This window comes from Rattus norvegicus, chromosome 2 (assembly GCF_036323735.1).
Source record: "Rattus norvegicus strain BN/NHsdMcwi chromosome 2, GRCr8, whole genome shotgun sequence".
Classification (NCBI taxonomy): domain Eukaryota; kingdom Metazoa; phylum Chordata; class Mammalia; order Rodentia; family Muridae; genus Rattus; species Rattus norvegicus.
Window position 1 is genome coordinate 168,611,974 of NC_086020.1, and position 25,740 is coordinate 168,637,713.

Here is a 25,740-nt window from a genome sequence, read left to right on the forward strand (position 1 = left end):
AGAATGTTTGAAATTATTTTTTTTTCTTGGTTGGCGGCATGGATGCCGTTCCTCAAGGAAAATGCCTTGGGCTAAAACAAAGCCATATTCATTCAAAATAGATTGTTTAGTAATTACAGGACTCTGGATTTTGTAAAACTGACTTTCATTTCAAGGGTTTTACTTTCCCGGGGAAAGTTTAAAAGCAAAAGAGAACCAAATACCAGCAGAGGACAAAGTGTTAAAAAGAACTTTGCCAAGGGCAAGAGTAGTTCAAACAACAACCATGTGAGTGCATTGAAAAGAAACCAGCCAATGTGGCTGTGATTTTGTCTTGGGGTCACTCAGGAGCACCTGGCCGGCTTTATTTATAAGGCAATTGTCAAATCATTCTGTAGAATATGGATGAGGTGAAACACAGAGGTGGCGTGGTATTGTAGATCATCTGTAACTTTTCAAATACAACCTTCTCTGAAATTCCAGGGAGAATGTGAGTCCAATAAAGAAACCTGTCAGTCAGTCCAATGTGTTTATTTATGATCCCGGTGTGCCAGGCACTGTTCTAGCCAATCTGAAGTGATACAAAGTAAAGCTTAGTCATCACTCCGTGCAGTCTTTGGAGTGCAAATGGATTAAGTCTGAACACACATGAATCCTATGTGGGTGGTCAAGAAGGCCAACTGAATGGAGATGCAAAAGGTTCATTTAGAAAAACCAGATCAGAAAACTAAGTACATTAAAAAAACTGGACCATGATGGATTGGATTGCAAAGAGATCTACTCATTAGGCATGCCTTGTGTGTGTGTGTGTGTGTGTGTGTGTGTGTGTGTGTGTGTGTGTGTGTCTCATTTCGATTAAATTTGGGAACTCTGCTTCGCACATTCAGAAACATACAAAAGAGTTTGGAATGCATGTATGTAACATGCATACATGTATGGAATTGCATTGAAGATTAGGCGCTGCTAACTTGAATAAAGTAACAATGCTTGTACCATTAATGCACATACACTTAAATCTAAGTGACTTTAAGGCTTACCTGTCTTTCTATCCAGTACCGTGAACATAGAAATCCACAGATAAGGATGAATGAATGGAACAGGTTTATAAATATTTCACAGGAGAACGACATCTTTCTTTGGTCCTGGGGACTACCTCGATGCCAAACAGGAGTTAGCTATGATAATGAGCAACCTGTCAAGTATCCATTTAGAGGAGGAGAGACAAGGACTGAGACCTGGCTAGAACAGGGCTATTTGGTAGGCTCTAGTGGTGTCCAAGAACAAAGAAAAGGCTTGACGTTTTCATGTGGACGGAAGCAGTATTTTATATCTGGCTCCAAGTCATGCCTGGTTTCAGCAATGTTTACCGTGGTTCTGCGGTTGGAGTGCACGCACTGACTGACTCAACTAAGTACTCGGTGATGCATCTATCTGATGGCACACCAAGGCATTTGCTTGATGTATTATGTTTATTTTTCTTATTTTCATTTTCTTTTTTATTACCCCCCCAAAGATGCATCTTTTGTTTAGATTTCAAACCTTACTGTGCCTTCAACACATTCATGAGGATTTTCTGCCCCTTGATAAGCACAGCATGTTGGATCCTGTCACAGACACATGCCTTGCACATGGAGCGATCCTAGGCCCTGCTGACATGTTTTTTTCATTTTCGATAACCTCATAGGAACTTCAGGTCTCAGCACGAAGCACTTGGTGCATAAAGGCAATCAGTTCAAATATCAGGGGCTCCAGAACAGCCTGTATGTGAGTTGCCACACTCTGTCCCCAGATACTCTAGGGTCTGGTTTTCACTGTCAAGCAGCACCCAGGTGGGTGGAAGGCAGGGACCCCACTGTTTAGTGGTTCTCTCCAGTTCCTCTCCAAACAGGGTGCATTCGGATACAGTGGTGTCTGGCTTCAATTCATATTACAACTTGGACCCTTTATCTTTACTTTTGCTTTATCCTGGAAGGATCTTGAGTTCAACTACTCTCCCTCAGGGCAAAACTCTGGCCACGAGTCCGGACAAAGCACTTTGGGAGCGGGGATCCCCTTAGGAATGAAAGACAAGTCACAGCCAGGGAGAGCCAGAGGAGGAGGAGTGACTGTCTTCTCCAGCTTTCTTTTTTTTTTCCTCTCGGCGTTTGCAGCACCCTTGAACAGCCCGCAGGCTCCTTATTTGGGGTTAGGGGCGTCTAGGGGAAAGGAAGCCGGGGGCCGCCTGGCCGCATTCCTCGCCGCAGTGTGGGCTCCGTCTGCCGCGAGGCCCGCAGTACCCCCTGTCTGCGTCAGCACCTGTTGTCCCGCCAGCTGGCGGCCCGGGCCCCCCGCGCCCCCCACGCCCGCCCGGCCGCCCGCCCCGCGCCCCGCGCGCCGCCCGCTGGGGGAAAGTGGAGACAGGGAGGGGACAAGCGCGGTCCTCAGGGCCAGCCAGGCCTTCCCTGCGCAGCCAGTGCTAAGCGGCCACTGCTCCACAGCCCTGCGCCCTGCCCTGCCTTAGGGCAGGCATCTGAGCGAGCGCTCGGAACTCCGAGCGGCCCAGGCTCTCCCGACTTCCTGCAGCGCTTCGTCAGTACCCCAGGGAACTTCGGTGGCCGCCGACTGCAGCAGGGAGGCGGCTACGCGGTGGATCTGGGCCAGCTCCGAGTTGCCCCCGCGGCCTCCCTGCCCGCCCGGGACCCGCGCGGCACTCGCAGGGCACGGTCCCCTCCCCCCAGGTGGGGGTGGGGCGCCGCCGGCTGCCCCGATCCTCAGCTTTGTCATTGATCCCAAGGTGCTCGCCTCGCTGCCGACCTGGCTTCCAGTCTGGCTCGGCGGGATCCCGAGTCCTCGCCTGTGTCCTGTCCCCCAAACTGACAGGTGCTCCCAGCTAGTCGCCACGACTCATCGCCGCTCCTCCGCGTCCCCACCCCCTCTTTCCTCCCTCGCCTCCCCCCACCCCCCGCACTTCGGCACAGCTCAGGATTTGTTTAAACCTTGGGAAACTGGTTCAGGTCCAGGTTTTGCTTTGATCCTTTTCAAAAACTGGAGACACAGAAGAGGGCTCTAGGAAAAACTTTTGGATGGGATTATGTGGAAACTACCCTGCGATTCTCCGCTGCCAGAGCCGGCCAGGCGCTTCCACCGCAGCGCAGCCTTTCCCCGGCTGGGTTGAGCCTTGGAGTCGTCGCTTCCCCAGTGCCCGCCGTGAGTGAGCCCTCGCCCCAGTCAGCCAAATGCTCCTCCTCGGCCTCCTCCTGCTGACATCTGCCCTGGCCGGCCAGAGAACCGGGACTCGGGCTGAGTCCAACCTGAGCAGCAAGTTGCAGCTCTCCAGCGACAAGGAGCAGAACGGTGAGTCTCGCCCCCTCCTCCCACTTCCCGCGTCTCTCTGTGCGTTCCGATTGGCATTGTGCGGTGGCATGTGGGATCCTCCAGCCCTGGAGCTGATGGTTGCGTCTTTGGCGCTGCAGATGGGAGTCTCGTGAGTCCGCCTGCACTTTTGGGGAGTTGGGGGGGGGGTGGGATTTCAGGAGTTTGCAACTTCAGAAGCTCACTGAGCAGCGGGAGCGGGAGTGCCCCCGCAACCTCAGATTGGAGAGGACGCGTGGGCTATGGGAAGGATTGGAAAAGTCAGCTGTGACCACACTGCTAGGTGGCATATGGCCGGAGTTACAAGTAAAAGAACTGCTATTAAGAAGAAATCCCAAAATGAATGAGTCGTGGCAAGTTTGAATTTACACAGGTATGGGGGGGGGGTGGTTTAAGAATGGAGAGTTCAGGAAAGGTATCAGACTCCTTAATTGAAACACTGTATATGGGAAGGCAGACGCCAATAAAGAATTAGGTGAGAAATACAGAGGTCAAGAGGCCACTTGGACATTTTCAAAGGAATTGGTTATGGTTTTTCTCTTGCATTTTTTTTTTAAAGCGTGCCTTTGTGCCCCGAAGCCCTCACCTTTTGGTGGTGTATTTTTTGTATGTGTTCATGAATGACTATTTTGTATGTGTTGGAAGCGATTTAATCCTGCATAGGAAATGAGAATTACTTTCAGCTTTCAAGTGTACCTGAAATGTTTAGAAAACTTTCAAATGCAAGTTCCCCTGGGCTGGGATTGCAAAGAGCTGGAGAAAAGCTTCTTTCATAAGTCCAGGGAAGCTCCGGGTGTGTAATTTGCTTAGCCTCTGAACCCCATATGATTCACATCATTCAATTTCTAAACTCTTTTGCTCTTGATCTACCCATTATAAAGCCATTTTTGAGACTCTTTTGTAAGTAGAAATTTTATACCGCACATGAAACCACAATGTTAATGTAGGCTGTCTAAAACTGGAATATTAAATACCCTGTTTACAAGCAGAGGTTCTTGCTGCTATTTAAAAAAGAAATGTACATGTTTTTCTACTTTGTCATCTGTTTACAATGCAACTTCGCCAGCCAGGTAAGATGCCTGCAAGAGACATTTGGAAAATGAGGATGGAGTTAGAGCATTGTTTGACACACAGTGACGTTTTCTATATATAGGGGATGCTTCAAGGCTTCACATCTGGATTTCAACTCTATGACGTGCTCATCTTAACATGCATATGCACTCTTTATCATCCCTACTCTTTGCTGAGTCAGGATATAACATGGTCTTTATTGTTATGCTTGCTCCTTCCTTACCCCTGGCTAATGTGATGGCATGTGGCACCTTAAGGCTCTTGAACTACTGATCAAAGGGCAGCCTAGTGATCTATCTATAATCATAGGGCCTGCAGAGACCTGAGAGATCAAAGGAGCCACCACACCAGCTATACCCAGGCGGGAAGCAAATCCAACCAACCTTTGTCCTTTCTAATACAAAATAAACGTCTAGTTTAAAATATTGCTTCTTACTGGATCTCCATAGCAACATAGCTTCTTATCCCTGCACAGTGCTCCTTTCTATTTCTGGTCCCTCATCTCCTATTGCTGGGCCCTAGCATACCCCATACTCCTTGCTACATTTGCATCGTTTTGCTTTTTTCCTTGCAGCCCTTTCTTCTGATCCACATGCTACCACCACTTTGCAGTGAGCGCCAGAGCTTTGAGCTGGCTGCAGCTAGCTACTGGGTAGCTTCACATCCTCAGAAGACAGGAGTTCAGTAAGCCAGGCCACACACATTCTGGTGCCATCTGATGCTGGGCCATTCTCATTCCTAAGATGCATGATGCTAAAAATAGCCTAGTCGTTTCCTAATCTGTGGGCAGAGGATCTGGCTATGTTTAGCTCTTTGGAGGGTTGGCAGCAGGAAGTAGAGAGCAGAGGAACTACTCACCTTAGAGTTTTCAGACTAAGAGAAGTAGGACTAGCCAGCACTAGGGGGCAATGGAGAGCTGTCTTTCTGCACATGCTCAGGTTGACTTTTACACTTAGGGTTTCAGGGTTTGAGGATAACAGGTGGGCAGTGGAAGAAGAGCCCTCTGAAATGTGACCAGACTTCTTGGAATAACAACAGCTTCCTTTTCCTTTTCTTTGACTTCCCAAAGTGCCACTTCCTTACGTTGGTTGTTTTTTTCCTAGCCTCATACTGGATTGTGTTTGAGTTTTGAGGGCCCTGTTGCTCTTTGAGTTGATGACTGTCTGGTTCTGTAGGCATGCACCTTCTTAACAGTTAGTTCCCTTAGACAGTTCCAGGGGTCAGCTTGATGCATGTAAAGACCTTCCGAGGGCCAAATGCAAAGTGTCCAAGATGATCCTGTTTCACGATCATAAGAGGTTGGCTCTGTTTTCAAGGATCCCTTCTCTCCATGATGTCCATATTCTTAGGACTGATCGGTTTCCATGATAATTTGATGTCATAAGTAGAAACTGGGTGCTATATCTGTTCCATAGCGGAGCAAGATATGCACAATTACTTAGAACAGAGCATATGGACATGACTCAGAATGAGGAATTAAGACCACTTACCCAGTTACGAGTTACTTGATTATTGTTCGTTTGTTTCCCATTTTAACATGGTAGCTCTTGCTATTTGAATGTACCTTACTTTTATCTTTTCTTCCCATTGTTAGTGATGGAACTCAGGCCTCACAAGCATTAGATAAGCACGATCCCAGTGAAACTCACCCCAGCTCTTCTTCATTCCTACTGTTAGTTCATACCCTGCTGACTCCCATATGAAGCAAAGCCTTTTAAATTTTCCTCAAGGAAATGAATTGAAAAGTAACTTTTACCTACTTGGAGGACATCTGGCTGTTAAACACTAGGAGGAAATACTTATGTTGGCAAGCACTGGCCTTAGATAACAGCATCTACTATGAGGTGCTGAAGGTCTTCTTCTGAGTTCCAATAGGAGGAATTACATAGATATCCAGAAGCAGCAAGAAGAAAGGCTCAGTTTGTACACCAGACATAGCAAAGAGATACCAATCACAGTGCTATTGGTGGAGGGATGCTTCACTTGTTTTATGTAAGTGGTTTTAACTGACCCCTAATCTGCAGCTTCTTCTTGCTGTCCTCATTCTCCCTAATCACCTTGGGTTTTGACTAGAGTTTGTCTTTATTAGAGCCCACTTATGATCAACAATTGCTGCATATGTTCTTTCCTAAAGGCAGATTTCGTGGTTCTTTGGACCACTTCCCTTGGGGAGAATGGTCCACTAGAAATGCTTTTGAATGTTTGGTCCCTCTTTTAGTGCTAGCTCTTTACACTGCTGCCACATGCCTGCACTTAATCAAACAGAGCCCACATTTTAACCTTTAGATAGGAGCCTGGAAGCTCTTTTGTGAACAAACTGATCAGAGTCTTTAGAAAGATGCCCAACAGTACACAGGGTCCAACAAGGGGCTCCAAGGACTTTCCTGCCAGGCAGTCCTTAAGTTTTGAAGTGTGACCTTTGTAACATTTATTTTTGTTATTTATGAGCTTTAAGAAGAAACTTCCTCCTATGGTTCTGTTCTGTATGAGAGAGCTGAGGCAGCTGAATAAGTAAAGAACAATTATGTAATGATGAGTGGGGTTCTTTCTTTCCAATAGATGGATTGTGGAAGCCCTGTACCAACTGCTACAGTCTATGTGGAACCAGCCATACATTACATTAACTTTGAAAGGTATTCAGAAAGTATAAAGGCCCTGTAGAAGCTTTGCAGATGGGCTTGGATTGTGTTAAGCCCCTTTCAACAGATGCTGGTTTGGGAACTGAGCTTTCTCCATAGTTCTAGCTTGACTGAAACAGTCTGAGTGGCATAGCTTTCTCAGTCAGCTAAGCCACGCCCTATGTCTTGTCTTATTTACATCTTGAAATCTCCTCACCTGTCTTACCCTCACTTCTACCTTTGTGCTTCCAACTTCTGTTGTGCTAAGATTGTTAGTTCTAGCGATAGAGTGCAATGTCTCTTATATAAAATTATGATAATCTGATGTATATTAATTTCTATAAAACACCCACCCACAAATCAAATATTTCCAAGACCACTAAAGTTGTCTCCATAGCGCTTTGTGTTGTGTTAGTCAAAATACCATGTCATAATTGAGGTTCTTTCATTAGATTATTCTCATTTCCATGTTTTCAGTCATTTACTTGAAACTGTTGTCTGTAGCCAATATCTCTGTATTCTTTGTGTAATTGCTTATTCACTTCTTAAACAATCTGTGCTGTGTATTTATCTCCATACATGACTTCAACACTACCCTTTTCCTTCTCCTGTGAATCTGTCTCGAGGTTAATTTCCTGTTGATGTGCCCTAGTACTTATGCTATACTGTTAAAGTGGGGAACTGTTTGTAGTCACTCTACTCTTCCACCAGCCACTCAATGCTGCCTGGCAGAGTCCCAGGTCTGGGAAAAGCTCCTTCAACTCTGGGTCTCAGAGCTCTGGGTCAGTGTCTCTCTCATGCCAACAGTAAAGCTTTCTGACACTGTACAATGTAGCAGAGATTGTAGGTAAACTTACTGGATGAACCTAGAGTGAACAAGGGGTTTGGTTTCTTTCCGTTACTCCTCACCTTCTCGGCAACCTTTTGGCTTTTTGTTTCTGGAAGACATATGGAGGCAGACATGGGCACTGCAGTGGCTTAAGTGTCTGTCTGTGGCTCTGAAAAATATTAACCATTATCCTTTGTGTAGCTGGTAACTTCCTGTTATGGATATTAGAAACAGCTTCTCCCACGACAGGTTTTTCTGACCCTTCAGTCAAAACTAACCAATCTTTCTGTCTTCTCAAATATAATAGTATAATTAGCTGCATAGAACTTTCTGTGCTTTGAAATATTCCTCTTCTTTCTTGATTCTTTTTCCTTTTCTTTTCTCTCCTCTTCTTTTAATTATTCTTCTCTCTGAGTTTTCTGAGAACATGGGCCTAGTCTGATTTGTTCTCTGTAGGAGCTATATCCTTGAATCAGGGTGTGGAAAATCCTGTATTCTCACTAAATATCTGTGAAATGTTCTGTATATGAGGTGCCTTTTTATAGCAAGGCTGTGATATCTTCTACAGAGGCAAGTTCTTTTGAAAGATGCCTTCCATAGTGTTTAGTCCTTTCCATAGGAAGATAAACTTGGAAATGGTGGGACAGACCAGAATACTACTTGACGATTGATGTTGTGAACCTCCCAAATCCCCAAGTGTGGTGTACCAACATTGGGCAGGTTTTCTAGATATGATGTTGGTTTCTCTCTCACAAGTACAATTTGTTCATGTATATGTACTGTGTTTGCTGAGGATGGGAGTTTAATGTGAACCAAGACTTCTGAGAATGGTAAGTAGATGAGAAGCCACCAAAATTGGAATGCTTTTTATTCTACCTTAAAATGCTAGAAATCTGCAAGCAGTACTATGCTGATGATATCTGATCTGGGAAGATCCTAGGATCCACTGATAAGAAAACTGAGTGAGGCCTTACAGAGAAGACAGCCCCTGTAAAGGCATAAATGCTAATTTGATGACGCAATTTTCCTTATATTAGAACCAGTTAGGCCAATGGCACTGTGCCGTCCGAATGAGATACATTTTAGAGCATGTTTCGTGTAAGAAAGTATTGTGTTTTGCATTGTTCAGTTCACAAGAACATTAAAGAAACAACTTCATAATGAGCACATTCAATTTATAGATCAGCATGTCTGGCCATTACATACTGTGGTAATTCTGGTGTGTAAACACGGCACAGTTTGGCAAATGATTAAAAAGGCTGCTTTTAAAAATTCTTACCATTCAGTTTCAGAGTTTCACAGCAAGCAAGTAAACTGCTAGTTGGGTTTTTAGTATTTCAGTTTATAATTCAGTATATGTTCAATTTATAATAATTTAGCTTATAATATTCACTTCAGTAACTGACAGTAATGAATTGATTTTTGACATTAGCAAGCTTGGTTCTACAGGAGAATTGTATGTTTTTTTATTATTTTTCTTTTTTTGGGGGGTGTCAATCTTTTGGTGAACTATAAAAAGCACAGTGTGTTATTCTGTATAAAAAGATTTCGTCTATTAAAATTTTTGTTTTGAAATTACTAAATTTGAACACAAAGGCTCTGAAAACTGTAAGGATGAGATGTTGGAATGATAGTAACAAGGAAGCCAAGTCCTTAAATGTGGAATTTTTGTACATCCTAAATGTTTTCTTCATTTATGCCTTTCCCATCACATCACCTTACATGTCGGGCCTCACTGATGTTATTCTGGTCCATAGGAGGTGGTATTGCCTCTTTTTTGGAAAATGGTCTCGATTGTCACCCAGTTGTCATTCCCAAGCTAGCTTTAACTGCTTTTGCTTCTTTGAGTGTGTTCTGTGGTAATTCCTCTAGTTTCAAACACCGACGCTTTTGTACCTGGCTTCATCCCTCTCCACTTGTAGTTGCGTCATTTCTTAGTCAAATGAGGTGTGCTCTTGAGCACCTCACGAAGAGTCCAGTCTCCCAACTCCAAAAGGCACACTACTGTGGGTTTAAGGTCATCAGTTTCCTCTGTGTCCATTGTGCATTGATAAGCCTACAAGAGCCACCAGAAACGCACAGAACCCACGGTAGGGGGAATGGGCCTTGGAGGCTCTGGATGAGTCCCTCATGTTGAGAAGGTTTATGACTTCTCAGGTGTGCCTGTCAGGGAACATATTTGCGTTCCATATTTACAGAAAGTACACAGTCCATCTGCAAGCATCCCATGAGGTATTAAAGAAGTAGCTTAGTGGAGTTCCCACAGCCGGGGAAAGATTCTACTTAAATCTAACTCCAAGACAGGCCTTGGGGTCATGTGCCTTGTCTTTGTGAAACAGGTCCTGCATGTTTTATAAGGACATTGCTTTCAATCAGCGAATAAAATGAGCATGTGATTTGTGCCTCCCCTGGCCCCATGTGCTGGGGTTCTGCTGGGTACCAGAAGAACTTGTTGCTCCTCCCCCTTGTCCTTCTCCCTCTGCCTTTTAAGCACCTGGTCTTGCTTTGTAGTTCATGCTGGTCTTGATCTCACTCTTGTAGCGCAGGCTGATTTTTAAGCTCCCTATCATCTTGCTCCACCTTTCTGAGTGCCGGGTCGTTATTGCCCTTAAAACCTGCCACAGAAGGTTGGCAGAACCATCCTTTACCTCCTGTGTCCTGTGTCATGATCATATAGGGATGAAGAGGACCGAAGATACTCAGTTTCTTCATCTGAATGACTGATTTTGTCTGGATAGGAGGTTCAAGGAGAAATGTTCCTTTAAGGATAAGCTGAATTAATTTGAAATGAGTCTTGGGGATACAGGAAAACATACTACAGAAGGACAAGCTTGAGCAAAACAACAGAAGCAAGAACAGTCTAGACTCTAGAGCAAAGGCAGGAAGGGTGGGAAGTTGTCCTGAGCGCCTGTATTTGAAGCCCGAAGCTCTTCTCAGTGTTTGCTTCCCACAGGACTGGCAGTCAACCCAGTGAGAGACAAAGTTGGTGTCATGTTTACAATTCAGTTGAAAATCAGTGTTTTTCATTATTTTCTCAACAGGCACGTAGGGACGGTCTACTTTGGTGCTCATAGTTATTTGCTCATTGCCTCACGTTTGCTGCTTTCTCAGTAGTCAGGCATATTGCAAATCGGGTACATGAGCAAGCTGCATAATCTCTGTTCCAGCTCCCAAGCCCTACCCACTTCACACTCTTCTCTGTTGCCTCCTTTATGTAAACAAAGAGCTATTTTCACACTTCATTCATGAAATAGAAGGCCTGCAGAAGGCAGCTGGGGGAGGGTTCCAGAGGTTGACAAGAGGCGGCTTCTGTTACAGGCCACCAGTGTTGTGAAGTTGTTCCTTAAATATGGACCACAGCCTTAACACTTTTAAGGGAACAGGAATTCAAGTTTAGTAAAACATTAATCCTTCCGAGTTGTCCTTGCCAAATCAGTTCTCTGGTGAGGTTCATTCTGGGCCCTGTATGTATAACAATGCTTACAACATCTTATGATGGTTGAGGACTAGAAAGGACTCAATTATGGTGGGTGTGTTGTGTTGGTGTGTTGCCACTATTTAAGGCTATACTGTTTGCACTCCAGGAAATCCTTGCTTCTGACTGGATGCTATTTTAAACATTCCAGTGTTTGTAAGATGGAGGGAGGCCTCTGGCTTAAGTATGGCCAGCTGTCCACTGCACCTGCCCTTGCATCACAAAACAGATGAGATGTCATCAACCACAGAAGCTAGACTTCCATGACACTTACACCGTTTCTGGCTGTTCTGTTTGGCTGGCTATTTATAAGGACATCTGTCTTTAACAGTTGTACCCTTTATCTTTTTCTCTCTAGCGAGGGATAAATCACAGCTTATAGCCCATAGTGCCACACATGCTCATAGCTAGGGTGATTAGACATGTAAATTGGGAGGCATTACGGTGCCATCATTTCCCTCTCTATGGCAGCAGAGGGTGTTTACAATCAGTGCATTGAGGGGAATTTGCTTGAGATGTGAGCAAGATGTGAACAGAGGAGATGAAAGAAAATCCTCATCTTTCTTGGGGGGAGGGTGCGAGACATCATTTTTCTCTACAGCCCCGGCTGACCTGGAACACATTGGCTTGAAATGCCAACTTTCTTATCAGTGGGTGCTTTCTCACTGATTTTGGGAAACAGGGACAAATCAAAGCGTTTACTTCTGACTTGGGGTCAAGGTTCGCATTATTTAAGAACCTGGGAAGCACTGTCAGTCCACAGTAATGCTTGGTAAAGATTGTCCTGCTATTAGATCACTGGAGAATAAACTTAGCATGTGTCAGGCTCCTGTTTCCACTAATAACACTAAAAAGTAGAGTCACTGATAAATCGATCTGAAGTCATTAGAGTGATTTTTAGGTACTGTAAAAAGATTTAAATTTGATCCATTTGAATTGAAAACCATGGATCTATGCATCTACAGCCAAAGGGAGGTGACCTGGAGGTAGAGAGAAGTGTGTTTTGTTGTTGTTGATGATGATGACTACGACAATGATCTAATTCAATTGGATGCAATAGTGTCTCAGTTAATAGCGTCATACAATTCTCTGTGCTGTTGCTGACATTTCACCACCACACGAAGAGCCTCACAGTACCAAGACCACACGTCATACGCAGCCCAGGCACGTTTTCATAACCTCTGATGCAATTTTCTATTCATTAGAGGTACAGAGGATGACTGCAGCAGAATCTGTGTTGGTCATTGTGGTCGAAATCGTCTTGACTAATTTGCAGGCATCTAAAAATAGCATAGCACTGCAGGTTGAGATCTGGCCAGGATATTGAGAGGCTAATCTAGAGACTTAATTGGTGACAGTAAGTCATTAAAGAATAACTTTCATTTCTGTTTTCTTGAGCATATTTGCAGACTTGAGGTTTAAAGGCATGATTAAGCACATGAAATAAGGAATTACATAATCACTCGGCTTCTTAAAAGGAGTTTTTCTTTCCTGGTAGAAATTCATTTTTAATCTTACTGATAACTTTTAATAGGCATCAGTTGGGCACCCCATGAAGCTAACTGCTTTAAAATGACTTCCTTCTAGAGCCTGAATTTACATCTTAGGAAACCAATTAGCTTGTCTGGATTTCCCATTTCCCTCCCAGTTCTCTTCTGCAGCCTGCTCAGCATGGTTAGCCTGGCATAGCAAAACTCTTAGAGGTGTGGGCCTGCTGGAAGTCGTGCAAATCCCACACTTATCATTGGGGAAAAACATACATGGGGAAATGGGCCTTGTACACTATATCTGCTGACCATTTAAAACAGCATAAAGCACAGGAAATAACTTTTGGCGTGTGGGAATGTGTAGCGTTTTTCCAAACTACAAACACTGTTCTGCAAAGTTCCCCGGTAGTGGTGAATTATATGAGACCATGTCCGTCTAAGCAAGGCTTCTTTAACTACCTTGTGGTTCTGGGGCTCATTCAAACACTCTCAAACCAAATAAAGGGAATGGATGTAATAACTTCTTTATGGAAAGTCCATAAAAAGCTAGAGGGCCATGTAAACAAATTGGGTCATTTACTAGATGTTTAAGTGATAGATCTGCAGTCCAAATTTAGAGCTGCATGTGATGTTTTATAGGGTCGCGCCTGTGTTCTACCTTGAGATTAAGGGGACAAACTTGGTTGTTTTTGTGCTTGTTTTTGTCTAGCACATGAAATGCCACTATTGCTAATTTTAGTATAGCTAGAAAACACCTAAGATTTGGTCCATGCATCTTGCCTATTATGTTTGAGAAGTTGAATTGGTCCACTTTTTGGTAACACAGGGTTCTATTAAAGGAAAGTATGATGATTGAAATTGAAATTTTCCTTTTGGGCTCAGACATGCCTAAACTAATTATAAAATAATTGTTCTGGCTCACAAGAGTAGACCTATAACAGTTATGTAAAATAGAAATCCAACAGCAGTTATGATTTATGGTCACTGTAATTCTGCTTGGCTTGAATTTAATTTCTTATGACCAACCTTATATGACACTGTTTTTTTTTTTTTCTTCTTGGAGAATTGGAGCTTAGATCTGTTCCTGGTTGCCCCCCTCTCAGCAGATGATTCTGCATTACAGTGTTCCTTTTCATTCTCCGACTGGTCCAGAACATGGGGCCTGGAAAGGTGGTGACATAAATCTTTCTCATTTTGATAGATAGCAGAAGCCAAGCATCTTGGGGGGCATCAGAGTGAGCAAAAGATGTTCAGTAATTTCTATATCGATTCTATAGCATATCTTAATTCTCTGGCATCCGTAATTTCGCTTGTTTTTTGTGACTTTAAGTGAAGTGATTATATAAGTAAGCCATCATAAAAAACAAGAAAACAAACAAATAAACATATACAAACAATGAATTAATGAACTTTTCTAGCTTTTAACAACTGACAGCTTTATACCATACTGGCCACTCTTTTAAGTGTTGCAATTAGAAGTTTGACAGATGAAATAAGTCTTCTAACTCCCAGGTTTACAGAAAACAACAGACAATGGTGGATACTACCATGTCTATGTTGTTTATAACCAACTCTTCCTTCCTTCCTTCCTTCCTTCCTTCCCTTCCCTTCCTTCCTTCCTTCCTCCCTTCCTTCCTTCCTTTCTCTTCCACCCTCCCTCCCTCCTTCCCTTCCGTTCCCTTCCCTTTCCTCCCTTCTGTTCCCTCCCTCCCTCCCTTCCTTCCTCCCTTCCTTCCTTCCTTCCTTCCTTCCTTTCTTTCTTTCTTTCTTTCTTTCCTTCTTTCCTTCTTTCTTTCTTTCCTTCTTTCTTTCTTTCTTTCTTTCTTTCTTTCTTTCTTTCTTTCTCTCTTTTGTCTTCTCTTTTTTTAATGAAGGTCTTAAGTCTGAAAACAACAATGTCAAAAATCTCTGGAGATTTTCCACTTAAATTGGAAATGTCTATGATCTTGCACACAACAGCTGAGGTGTGGAGTCTGCTCTTTGATGCAGTTGCATGCCGTCTGTGGAGACAAACTTTCTGGATTGAGATGTCAATGACAGAGCAAGGCCAGGTCCTACTCAAACTCTAAAGCCTGGTGAAAGGCGAAAAGGTGAAATAGCCTTTGTTACTCAACTTTCCATTACTAAAATAGTTTTCTACATAACAATGAAGGTTCCAGTTTTGTCTCATGGATTTAGGATCTTGTCTCATGGATTCTCACCAATGATTGGGCAAACTCACTTCTTCAGGCCATTGCTAGGGAGCAGTACATTATGGTGGAAGTGTATGTCTGCAAAGTAGAATAGAGGGAAATGCAGGTGCTTGTTTCCTGCTGTATCATTTAAGGGCATGACCTCGGTGATATAAAGATTAGACCCTGACAACTTACAGGTTCTAGCTCCATCTTCCAAAGTGCTATTCTGGGGACCCAGTCATACTTGCATGGATCTTTGGTGGACTCTTATGATCCACATACCTTACTTGTTGCCTCCAATTCATTTATACTCAAAGGAAGACATAAGATACACATCCAAGGCCAGTCATGATAATACATACCAATAATGTCAGGACTAGGAGAGCTGAGGCAGGGGATTGAGTATGTTCAAGGCTACTCAGGTTGCAGAGTAATGCCTCAAAATTCAAAACAACAGCAAAAACAAAAGAATAAAAGAAAGTACAGAGAGATTTGCCAGGATTGTTTATGAAGGGTAAACATTGTCATAGTGTTTGGGCACACTTGAGAGAACAGCAAGCTTGTTTTTAAATGGAGTTAAGTTGTTGAAACAGGCTATGAGTAGAAGGCCTGGGATAGGTAACTAGTGAAAATGAACTTGGGAACAAAAATGTGAGTACTTCAGTAAGATGAGAGGTATTGGAGAATGGCCAAGTAAGGTGTGAGACCTGGAGGTTTAAGACGGAAACATATCAGTGTGGTACCAGAGTGGAGGGAGAGAGGGGAGGTAATGTCTTATTTTTTTGGGGGGGTTCTTTTTTTCGGAGCTGGGGACCGAACCCAGGGCCTTGCATGTCTTATTTTTAAACTGGCATACTTTTTAGGACTTAGGAGACAGGCAGAAGGGAGGGGCAGATTTCATACATAGCAATGGACAAGATTCTGGCTTTCATAGTGGTTATGCATCAAGAAATGCTAGGGACTCTGCATTCTTGCTGATCTTGATTCTCAAGCTCACTGTCAGGTGATGCACATTTTTGTTCTGTACAAACAGTGTGTGTGTGCATGGGTGCGTGTCTGTGTGTGTGTGTGTGCGCGTGAATATGCTTCTGTGTGTGAGTGTGGAGGTCAGAAGACAACTCTGTGGAATCAGTTATCTTCTTTCACCTTCACATGGGTTCTGAGGGCCAGACATGATGGTGATGGCACACACCTATAATCCCAGCACTAGGCAGCTGAGGCAGGAGAATTGATGTGAGTTTTGAGGATCAAACTTATGTTACCAGACTTGAGTCCTTAGCCCGAGAGCTAAATCAGTGGCCTTGACATATTCTGAATAGTTTTCTTCAGTCTATTGTAGTCTATAATAGACTTCTAGACTTCCCCAGACCTGCTTCTAACTGGAGGGGCAGAAAAAATGGGGTCCTTGATTTGTCTACAAGAAAAAATAGAACTGAAAAGCTATTTGCTAATTATGACATACCATGACAGTCAATAGGACATCTGTGGATGCTATTGAAGAGGCCCTAGCAAGCTATTGAAGGGTTCTAGCCTTTAAATTTAGATTAGGTTCCTAATGCCTAATCTGCTTGTGTTTTAAAATACATACTTAGTATTTTTTCATACCATTATCTTAGCATCCTATATTTTCCTCAAATTTATCAAATGTAAGTGATAAATTTAAAAAAAATCAGTGTAGTGTACTTACTATATTCAATTCAATGTTTTGCTATGTGTGTTTACTGGAAAATCACTACCACACAGCCGCTAGCCATTCATACCCTCACATCTTTTTGTGAATATGATGCTACCTTTTAAACTTGCATTTCCTTAATGCACATCTGTTTGGTTTTTATTTGCTAAAGGATCAATCTATCAGGGTGATTGTCAACAACAGAGAGACTGGAGCTGGACAGAGTACACACCACAGTTCAGCAGCCAGTGGCTGACAATAGGGCCCGTTTAGTTAGTGCCTGGGACTGGAGTTGTTCACATTTCTTCACAGCCTCCAAGCATTAAGGCCTATTCTTCTTGAGGCTGTGCTACCAGGCTTTCCCATTTTTCAGTCTGCCTTTCTTGGTTTCTGAGCTCCCAAAGTCACCACTTGTACTTGCAGATTTGAATTATCAATGGCTCTTATCTGCTATAACTCTTAGGGGTCAGTCAATAAAACATTGACTAGTTGATAGCACAGTGCTTCGGACAGTTAGGTCTTGAGTAAAATACGAATACCACAGACACAGCACAGCCTGCCCTGCTGCTATGCTGCTGGCTTCTCGGATCCTAAGCCATCATCTATGTATGATCTTTGTGTCATATGCCTGATTTCACAACTGAGAGATGTAACTATCGTCTGGCTTCATTTTTGAGGAACTAAAAGGGGACCCACAGGATGACCTCAGTCTTTCTGCTTAGACTGAATAAAATTGATGAACAAAGAACCCGATGGGCAGATTATAATGATGACTCCTTAGAATATCATTTCCTCAACCAGAAAACAGAAATGCATTATTTCCAGGAAAAAAAAGAACACTTTTAAACCGTGAACTTCGTGATGATATTTCATTACAGTTGACTTGTTCAGAGAAGAGCATGATCTACCGAAAGTCTATTTGCAAAAAAAAAATATTAACTTTTGGATTCTCTTCCATTTCTGAAGTTTCCAGTTAACCTAAGATGCAACTCAGGTGTTTTCTTCTTAGTGTTGGTTTTCTCTTCATGTCCTGGGGTTTTGAAATTGACAATTCTAATTTATCCTCTGGAATGCAAAACTATTGTGAAAGCTTTTGATGTTTGTTTGTTTATTTTAAAGCCTCTTGAAGGATATGTTTTCTTCCCCCTTGGAAATGAAGTTGATTTCCTTAGCTCTGAGCCTAGGAGATTATGGGAAAGTCTTCTGTAGCTCTGGCATGCAGACAAAACAGAAGCAGACCCTGGAGAGAGAGTTCGGAATTCGTGGCAGGAAGCACATGTTCAGTATGCCAATATTTATGGTGTCTCAAGCAAACTAAAAGCACACACTGCTATTTACGTAAGTGTAGTGCCTAGATAGCACAGGCTTCTGCCTTGTGGAAGGCAGCACAGTGTTTGGGATCCATAAAACTTCACATTTATTTCCCATTAACTTCCTTTCTGTATGAGAGAGAATCGTAATTAATGAATTATGTTCGGACCTGAAGTCAGTCACAGTTAGAAGCTGTGACATTTAGCGGAGAGGTCGACTGGCTTTGTGCTGCCTTGGGAGTTGTGTATAGGTAGTTGAATTCCGGCCTTCTTCAGGCTTGGGCTAAGTAAGGAGTTAGATGTGCTGATTATCCACTGAACATGGACTGTTTCACAGACACACAGGTAATTCTTGGCTGTTTGTGTGTTACATCATATTTAGACTCTTGGCTTGTGTCTCATCTCCTTGCAAACACAGCACTTTGGTAAGAATACATATTCATTGCCATTTTTATGGCAAATATCTGTATAAGTTACCTTCTGGTAAATTTCTAAAGAGGAAAGTATATGAGAGGTATTATTGGGTTCTTTCCCTTCTCTCTGCTTTTATAAGACAAATGCATGTAACAATTTAAGCAAGAATAATACCGTACTGAAAAGCATGGCACCAATACAATGGTACTGGAAATATTTTCCTTAGAATACAGTTTGTCACATCTGTGGGGGTGATGTGACATCAACTGTGAATTCTGACAGATGCCTTTCAGAGGTCCACATTCTTCTTGGAGTCTTTGTGCTATTACCAATGCCTTAGCTGACTCTAGTATAAATCCCTCTGGCAAGTATCCAACATACTGAGCACTTTAACAGTTCGTCTGCTTGATCTTGCTCTTTGAGGAGCTCCTTCTCCACACAGTTGTTGCTTGCAAGTGGTGTTCTTTGGTCTGGGGGACAAGGGGTTCCTCTTGAAGAATAAAATAATTATGAAGAATAACTTCCATGAGCCAGTGGAGCTTGACTGTGTAAATCCTTCAACGCAATAGACAGAGCCTAATATATTTAAGAGCCACCTTTCTGTTTTGAGCTCTGTAACTTAGACATGGTGCTTTGGCGTTTTGTTTGTACTCCACACATCTCATTCTGAAGATTTCCTTTAGTGTTTTCATAAAGAGACAAAATTTAATGTTTGCTTCACAAATAATTATCTTCAACATGGATCAAAGACCCAAAGAACTGTTTTCATACTAATTAGTCAGTGTTCTTTACACACAAAAAAATTGGAAAATGATTATAGATTTTCCATCCCTGAGCGTTTTATATCTAATTTTGATGTTAGAAAAGCAAAACAAACAAAAAAACCAAAGTCAACATATAAAACAAAAGTTCTGTGCAGTTTATTCTGAGAATTTAAGCCAATTAGAGATTAATAAACAAAACCAAATTTCTTTTGTGGTGATTAGAAAGTTGAGAAATGGTGCCAGCTTTTTTGTAAATTAATTTGTTAACTATTTCATACAGGAGCCTCTGAGGCTTGGGAAAAAACTGCCCTCTGCTATTCTCATGCTAGCCTAGCCACCAAAATTGATTTCCGCATTTTGTGTGACACTTAGGTCTTTGTACTTGAACTGACATCAGGTTAAACAATATGTCACATCTTAAAACATTAATAGGTTTATCTTAACTATGGCCAATATTGTCAGTGAATCCCAAAAGTGCAGTGCACTGAGACAATGTAAAAGGAATCTAAGCTCTAGGAAATGGTTAACTCTTAGGCTCTTCCCCAGTGGTTTAATACCAACAGATAGGTATGACGTTCCTTAACAAACTTGATGGGGTCATTGAATATCTCTGGAACAGCGGACCTGTAATGCAGCCTTGCTCTCCTGCTATTCTGACTTCTAGTTTCTGTTTCTGAGTCTTTTGTGACTCCTGCACACATGTGCAGAGAGGGTTTCGGTCTAATCAGAGATGTAGGCAGAGCTACAGAATAACGTTTGGCTTATTTTAAAAGTAATGAAATTGGGCAGATGTTCCCTTTTGATGAATTATTTTGTCCTCTGTTGTAGATCCTTGACTTTAAGTATGTTGTCATACTTAACTTTATGTAAGCCTGCATGTTAAAAATGAGTCACCTTCTAGAGAAGGCGGTATGATCTGAGTTGGTATTTTACTCATTTTTGGGGAATGAAGTCCAGAGCAGGATATTGCTGGGAGAAGAACATTGTTTTCCTTTGCATGCAAGCAAGTCACTGGGAATTTCCTTGTCCCTAAAATTCACACTTGGAAGCACCTAGAGATGTTAGATGTGGACTGTGTTGTTATCTGAGTTTGTCTTTGGCTCTAGGAAGGACTCAGTTCAATGTCTTGTAGGAAGCCAGGATTCAACTGTTTCTAACCAGACAGAGGGTGGATCATCAGACCGAGGTTCGGTTGTTGAGACCCATTGTCTCCAATCAAATCGAAATACAAAGAATGCTTAGGACTGCTTCCTTAGTTACGTGCAGTAGATATTGTACTCGATATACAGTATGATCTCTCTCTCTCTTTCTCTCTCTCTCTCTCTCTCTCTCTCTCTCTCTCTCTCTCTCTCTCTGTGTGTGTGTGTGTGTGTGTGTGTGTGTGTGCGTGTGTGTGCGTGTGTGTGTTGGGACTTTGAACTCGACCTCTGGCATGGTTTCTTAGGTACCATCCACTCTTTTTTATGAGATTCACAGTCCTCTAACTCACAAGTTAGAAAGGATTGGTTTGCTGGAAAATCCTAGGCATCTGCCTGCCTCTACCTCCCCAGCCCTGGGGCACCTACCAGAACTAGCTTTATTTCATTTGACTAATGTATTGCTTTTACATGGCTTCTAGTAACCAAGCAGAACCTTGTGCATACAACTCGGCAGCCCACCTGCCAACTGACCTAGAGGCTGGGTCTGTGGTATCTGTCTGAATCTGGAGGCCACCCAGTCCTGCTCACTTATTTTTTTTTTCTTTTTTTGCCTTGTGACAATCTAGAGGAGAAACCTTTCAAAACCCACTTAGTAATGTTATAGTTTAATTATTAAAACTTTCATGCTAATGGAGATTTCAAAATTTAACAAAATCCCGTGTCATATTCATAGGCAACCATCTATAAAAAGCAGCACACGTGTATCCCTCACTCTCTAACTCTGCTCTCGTGGATTGCAGGGCTAACTCCATGGGATGAAATCTGATTTACATTAGTAATAAGTGGTGCTGTATGATACTTTTTGGAAGGCACCTTCATGAATGAAGTCCCTGAATGCCCACCACTGAGAAGGCCGGGGCTGGTTGTTAGTAGTGTAGGTCTGCTTCCCTTTTCTCTGCTATGTCTCCTGTACCCAGAAACTCGCTGCAGGCAGCCAGTAAGTGCTCACTGTCCAGAGACAAAAATCCTGCGTCCCCCTTTTTTTCTCCATGTTTAAATACAAGCCATCACACACACAATGCCATGTTCAGGGCTTGGTAGGCATTTAGACAATTAAAAAATAAACATTTAAATCTACCGATCCTGATTTCTTATAAATTTAGAATTTTGTTCTGATACATCTGATAAGTACTGCCAAAATTTGGTTTTTATATTACATAAATATAACTGCTTAGCAATTCACACTTTAGAAATTTTTACATTTACAACATGAATATCCCTTTTTTTTTCATAGTATGTGACTACCTATTGTGCCATAGGAAGGGAACAACAGCTTGGTAGACAGGCTTTTCGAGCTGAGGTGTGTAAATTAAGCCGAAAGTGACAGGTGGGAAAAAAAAGACATAGAGATTTTATTAATATTTTAAATTTTAAAGACTGATAGTCTTTCGGAAGGATGTAGAAGCCCAGTGAAGTAGCTAAGACACTGGGCTTCATGGGCTGTTATGACTAAAGACAATAAATTGCAGAGAGGGAAAAGGTAACACAAATGGGAATAAAGTAAGGCTTTGCACAGTGAAATCAGGTGGGAAGCAGCAGTACTACCTGAGAGATATTGCAATCCCGTCTGTTTATAGTACTCCTGTAGACGAATGGAAACGAGAAAGGCAAAGGAAAGGACATGACAGCTTCTAGGTGTGGTGGAGGGGAATGTTTATTACAGAGCAAAATGGGAGCACACTCAGAGGCAATCCAGAGTAGACATTGACCCTGAGTCCTGTAAGGAGATGGGCGAAGGGAAAGGAACCATGTGCAGCAGTCCAAAGGCCAAAGTGTAAAAGAAAGTGGGCAGGTAACAGGAATGACTGGATTGTATAGGGAAAAGCCTTTGAGGCTGGGGAGCTTAGGCTAGAGGGCAGGGTATGTCCGCCCTCTCCCAAAACAGGGAGTGAAGGAGGGATTCTGGGAGAATCTGGCTCCTGGGTCTCTTTGCGTGTTAAATAGGTAGCTCAGCATTTGTCCAGGGTTTGAGCCTTATCACTTGTTACCTTCTCTTTTCAAAGTGTTAAGGGTCACATTCATCCTGATTTGGGGACAAGGGGGGTCTCCTGCCATCTTCACTTTGAGAAAATGGGCCCCATATTTGCAGTTTCACAGGGGGTAGAGGACTTTTTCTTTACTGTTGTTCTGCTCGGGCTGAGTGACTAAAAGTTCTATTCTGGATCCTTCAAAACCATCAGTTAAGATGTTCAAACTTTTCTAGTGGCAGGCAGGCCTAGGAAGAGAAGGTTTGGCCAGTGCTGGTGTCCTTGCAGCATGCCCGGGCTTGTCCAAAGAGAATAGCCACCCCAATTTCTGGCATGAGTCTTTTTTTTTTCAGTGCTGGAAATAAAGCCAAAAGTTACAAATCCTGTGTCATCCAGTTTGTAATAGCATCTGGCAGGAGCAAACCTGTGTCATCTCAGATGGTCCTCCTGCTTTCGTGGTGCTGGGGGAAGGGGTAGAGGGACTGGATGGCTCTTTAATTGATGGTGCCCTTGACTTCCTTAGGAATTAGATGTCATCCCACTAACACACACTTAGGAGATGTGGACTGTTATGACTCATTTGATTTTGGCTTTGCACGGTATAGAAAAATTCTTGCCTAGGGAGGAATTCCTTTCTAAGTGCTTGTCTTCCCCACACAGCCCTCAGCCACTCTGTCTGAATAGGCAGTTCTCTTTGCATAGGCATTCTTGAGGGCTTAGCTGCTCTGTAACCTCTTTGCTCCTCATTAATAATTTCCTGAGGCCAGGCCAGTTTGTTATAAAGAAACATCACCTTGAAAACTGTGTGTGTGTGTGTGTGTGTGTGTGTGTGTGTGTGTGTGTGTGTGTGTGTAAGAGAGAGTTTGAGAGAGTAGGAGTGTGTGAGTATGTGAGTGTAATTGTGTGTACATTTGTATGAGTATGAGTCTGTGTGTGTGTGTGTGTGTGTGTGTGTGTCTGTTTTCTGCTTAATGACCAACCCGAGTGATATTAATGCTCTAGAGAAGGAACATCACATTTCTCATTACTCTGCATGTCAATCAAACTCTCAGGCCGGATATCCTGAATGCCTTATCTTCATTATTCAAACCACGTGCTTTAGGTTTCTACTGTGTTCACCTTGGAGTGATTTGATTATTTAAAAGAATAATTAAGCTACCTCCCTAGACTTCGTCATTACTAGGAAACCACAGAATATATTGATCTTTTTGTTGCTGTTGTTGTTGCTGCTGCTGCTATTGTTGTTGTTCTTCTTCTTAATTTAAACTTAGAAAAAAGAAAGGAGGGAGGGAGGAAAAGAGAGGAAGAGAGAAAGGGAGGAAGAGAAGAAGAGGGAGAGAAGGAAGAAAGGAAAGAAGGAAGGAAGGAAGGAAGGAAGGAAGGAAGGAAGGAAGGAAGGGAAGTAGGGAGGGAGGGGAGGTGGAAGTCTTCTTGAAGCACTCCCTGAAGGTCTGGGTGAATTAGCAGAGAGATGCTGGACCTGGTACCCTCTGGACTGCAGTCCTTTCTATCTTTCTTGTATTGGTACACATGTCATCACTGAACCTTGTTTGGATGTCTGGCCCCCAATGTAGTAAACCTCCCATGAGAAAAGCTGTGAATAATACAGTTGCCATTATTCCTGGGATTCAGAGGAAGGTACAAATGACGTCCTCCCCACTGGAGAACCCCCACTGCTCTTACTAGCATCTTAAATATATTTCTACATGTCTCCATAAGTATTTCCACAAGTGTAAAAATGTATATCACTAAAGTGATGTGTGCTACAGCTTTGTAAATATATTTTATTGGTAAGGACCAGGGTAGAAAGTGGTAAAGATACTGGTCATTTTCTTCCTAAAATTAATTTATTCTTTTCTAAATGTTTTTCTTCAGTGAGCCCACATTACATTAGAAACACTTCTGTGTTCACTGTTAACTGTAACCCAGAGGCTTGGGTAAGAGCAAATACAAGCCACATTTTATTTCATTCTAAGAGGCGGCATCTAAAATGCAGGATATGGGGTTAGAAACGAGGCCTTGGAACTGCTGAAGGTGGCCCCTTAGTGTTAATATTTTAAACTTGGCACTGACTTTTATCCCCAGAGTCTAGTGTGGCTACAGTCAAAGCAGGAGAGTGCATGCCCCATCCACACAGCTGAAGCATACCAACAATTATCTGTGTTGTTGTTGGCACTTAGCAAGACATACTGTTTTCCTAAGATCTAAGGGTTTGGGAGAAAGAAAATAGCTGCCAGCATTTGGCAACATAAAGGGATCTTTCCTTCCTTCCTTCCTTCCTTCCTTCCTTCCTTCCTTCCTTCCTTCCTTCCTTCCTTCCTCTCTCTCTCTCTCTCTCTCTCTCTCTCTCTCTCTCTCTCACTCTCTCTGTCTCTCTCTCTCTCCCTTCCTTCCTTTCTCTTTTCTTTAATTTTCCTTTCTTTTCCTTCCTGTTTTTTTTCTTTCATTTCCCTTTCTTCTTCTTTTCTTTCCCTCTCCCCCATCTCTTTCTGTATTTTCCTGACACTTATTGGAAGCATTGGGAATATACCATCTGGTTACATACCATTATAGACAAATGGGTATGGGAGTATATAAACTGTAGGGAAATCACTGTGTTTACAGCTTGCTTATAGCATGACAAATTAATTTATAGTTCTCCAGCCTGCCAATACAGATAAATAGATTGAGGGAATAGAGAACTATAAATTAATTTGCTTTCCTCGATAGGATAAATCCTCCAGGCATATTGGCACCTACCTCTTACTGAAATAAACTGCTTTTACTCGATCCAAATGATGCCTGCTCAAGCTTTCTGCCCTGGACATCTATACTTACATATTTGTGACCTTCCCTTTGGAAAACCAAGTGAGAGCTCTCCAGGTATAAAGAATAGTGAAAGTACAGCTCTAGGGTACCGTACTGCCATTTGAAAGGAGCACTATAAATTAATTGCATTTATGATACTAATCTCACTATAAGGGCTGTGTTGTTTTTTTGTTGTTGTTGTTTTTGCTTGTTTGTGATTTTGTTTTTGTCTGTAAATGCAGTTCTACCTCAATGAGAGTAATCACTTGGGACATCACTGATCATTACTGTGTCTTCCTGTAGAGAATAAGCAGACGCGCAGCCTGCCCTCTGCCCTTTGGTCTTCGATCCTCTTTAGATCCTACTGACTAGGAAAACTCTGGCCCCCTTCAACATTGCAGTGGCAATGGTGACTCGGCTGACTGTCTGAAACTGTTTTTTTTTTCCTTTTTTTTTTTTTAAATTGAACATTTTATTTATTTACATTTCATATGTTATACCCTTTCCTGGTTTCCCCTCTGGAAACCCCTTATCTCATTCCCTCTCCCCCTGCTTCTATGAGGATACTCCTCCATCTACCCATCCACTCAAGCCTACCTGCCCTGGCACTACCCTACACTGGGGTATCAAGCTTTCACAGGAC

General features: G+C 42.6%; 1 protein-coding gene across 4 annotated transcripts in view; it reads left to right on the forward strand.

The window, feature by feature from the left end:
- Positions 1–1,435: 1,435 nt before the first annotated feature.
- Pdgfc (platelet derived growth factor C) overlaps positions 1,436–25,740 on the forward strand; it is a 178,167-nt gene continuing 153,862 nt past the window's right edge. For 2 of the 4 annotated variants that reach the window (XM_039103197.2, XM_039103198.2), the window contains exon 1: positions 3,511–3,703. Coding sequence is in view for 1 of the 4 variants with exons in the window: in NM_031317.1 (NP_112607.1) it covers positions 3,195–3,312 (118 nt within the window). In the remaining 3 variants the exon portion in view is untranslated. 4 annotated transcript variants of the gene reach the window in all.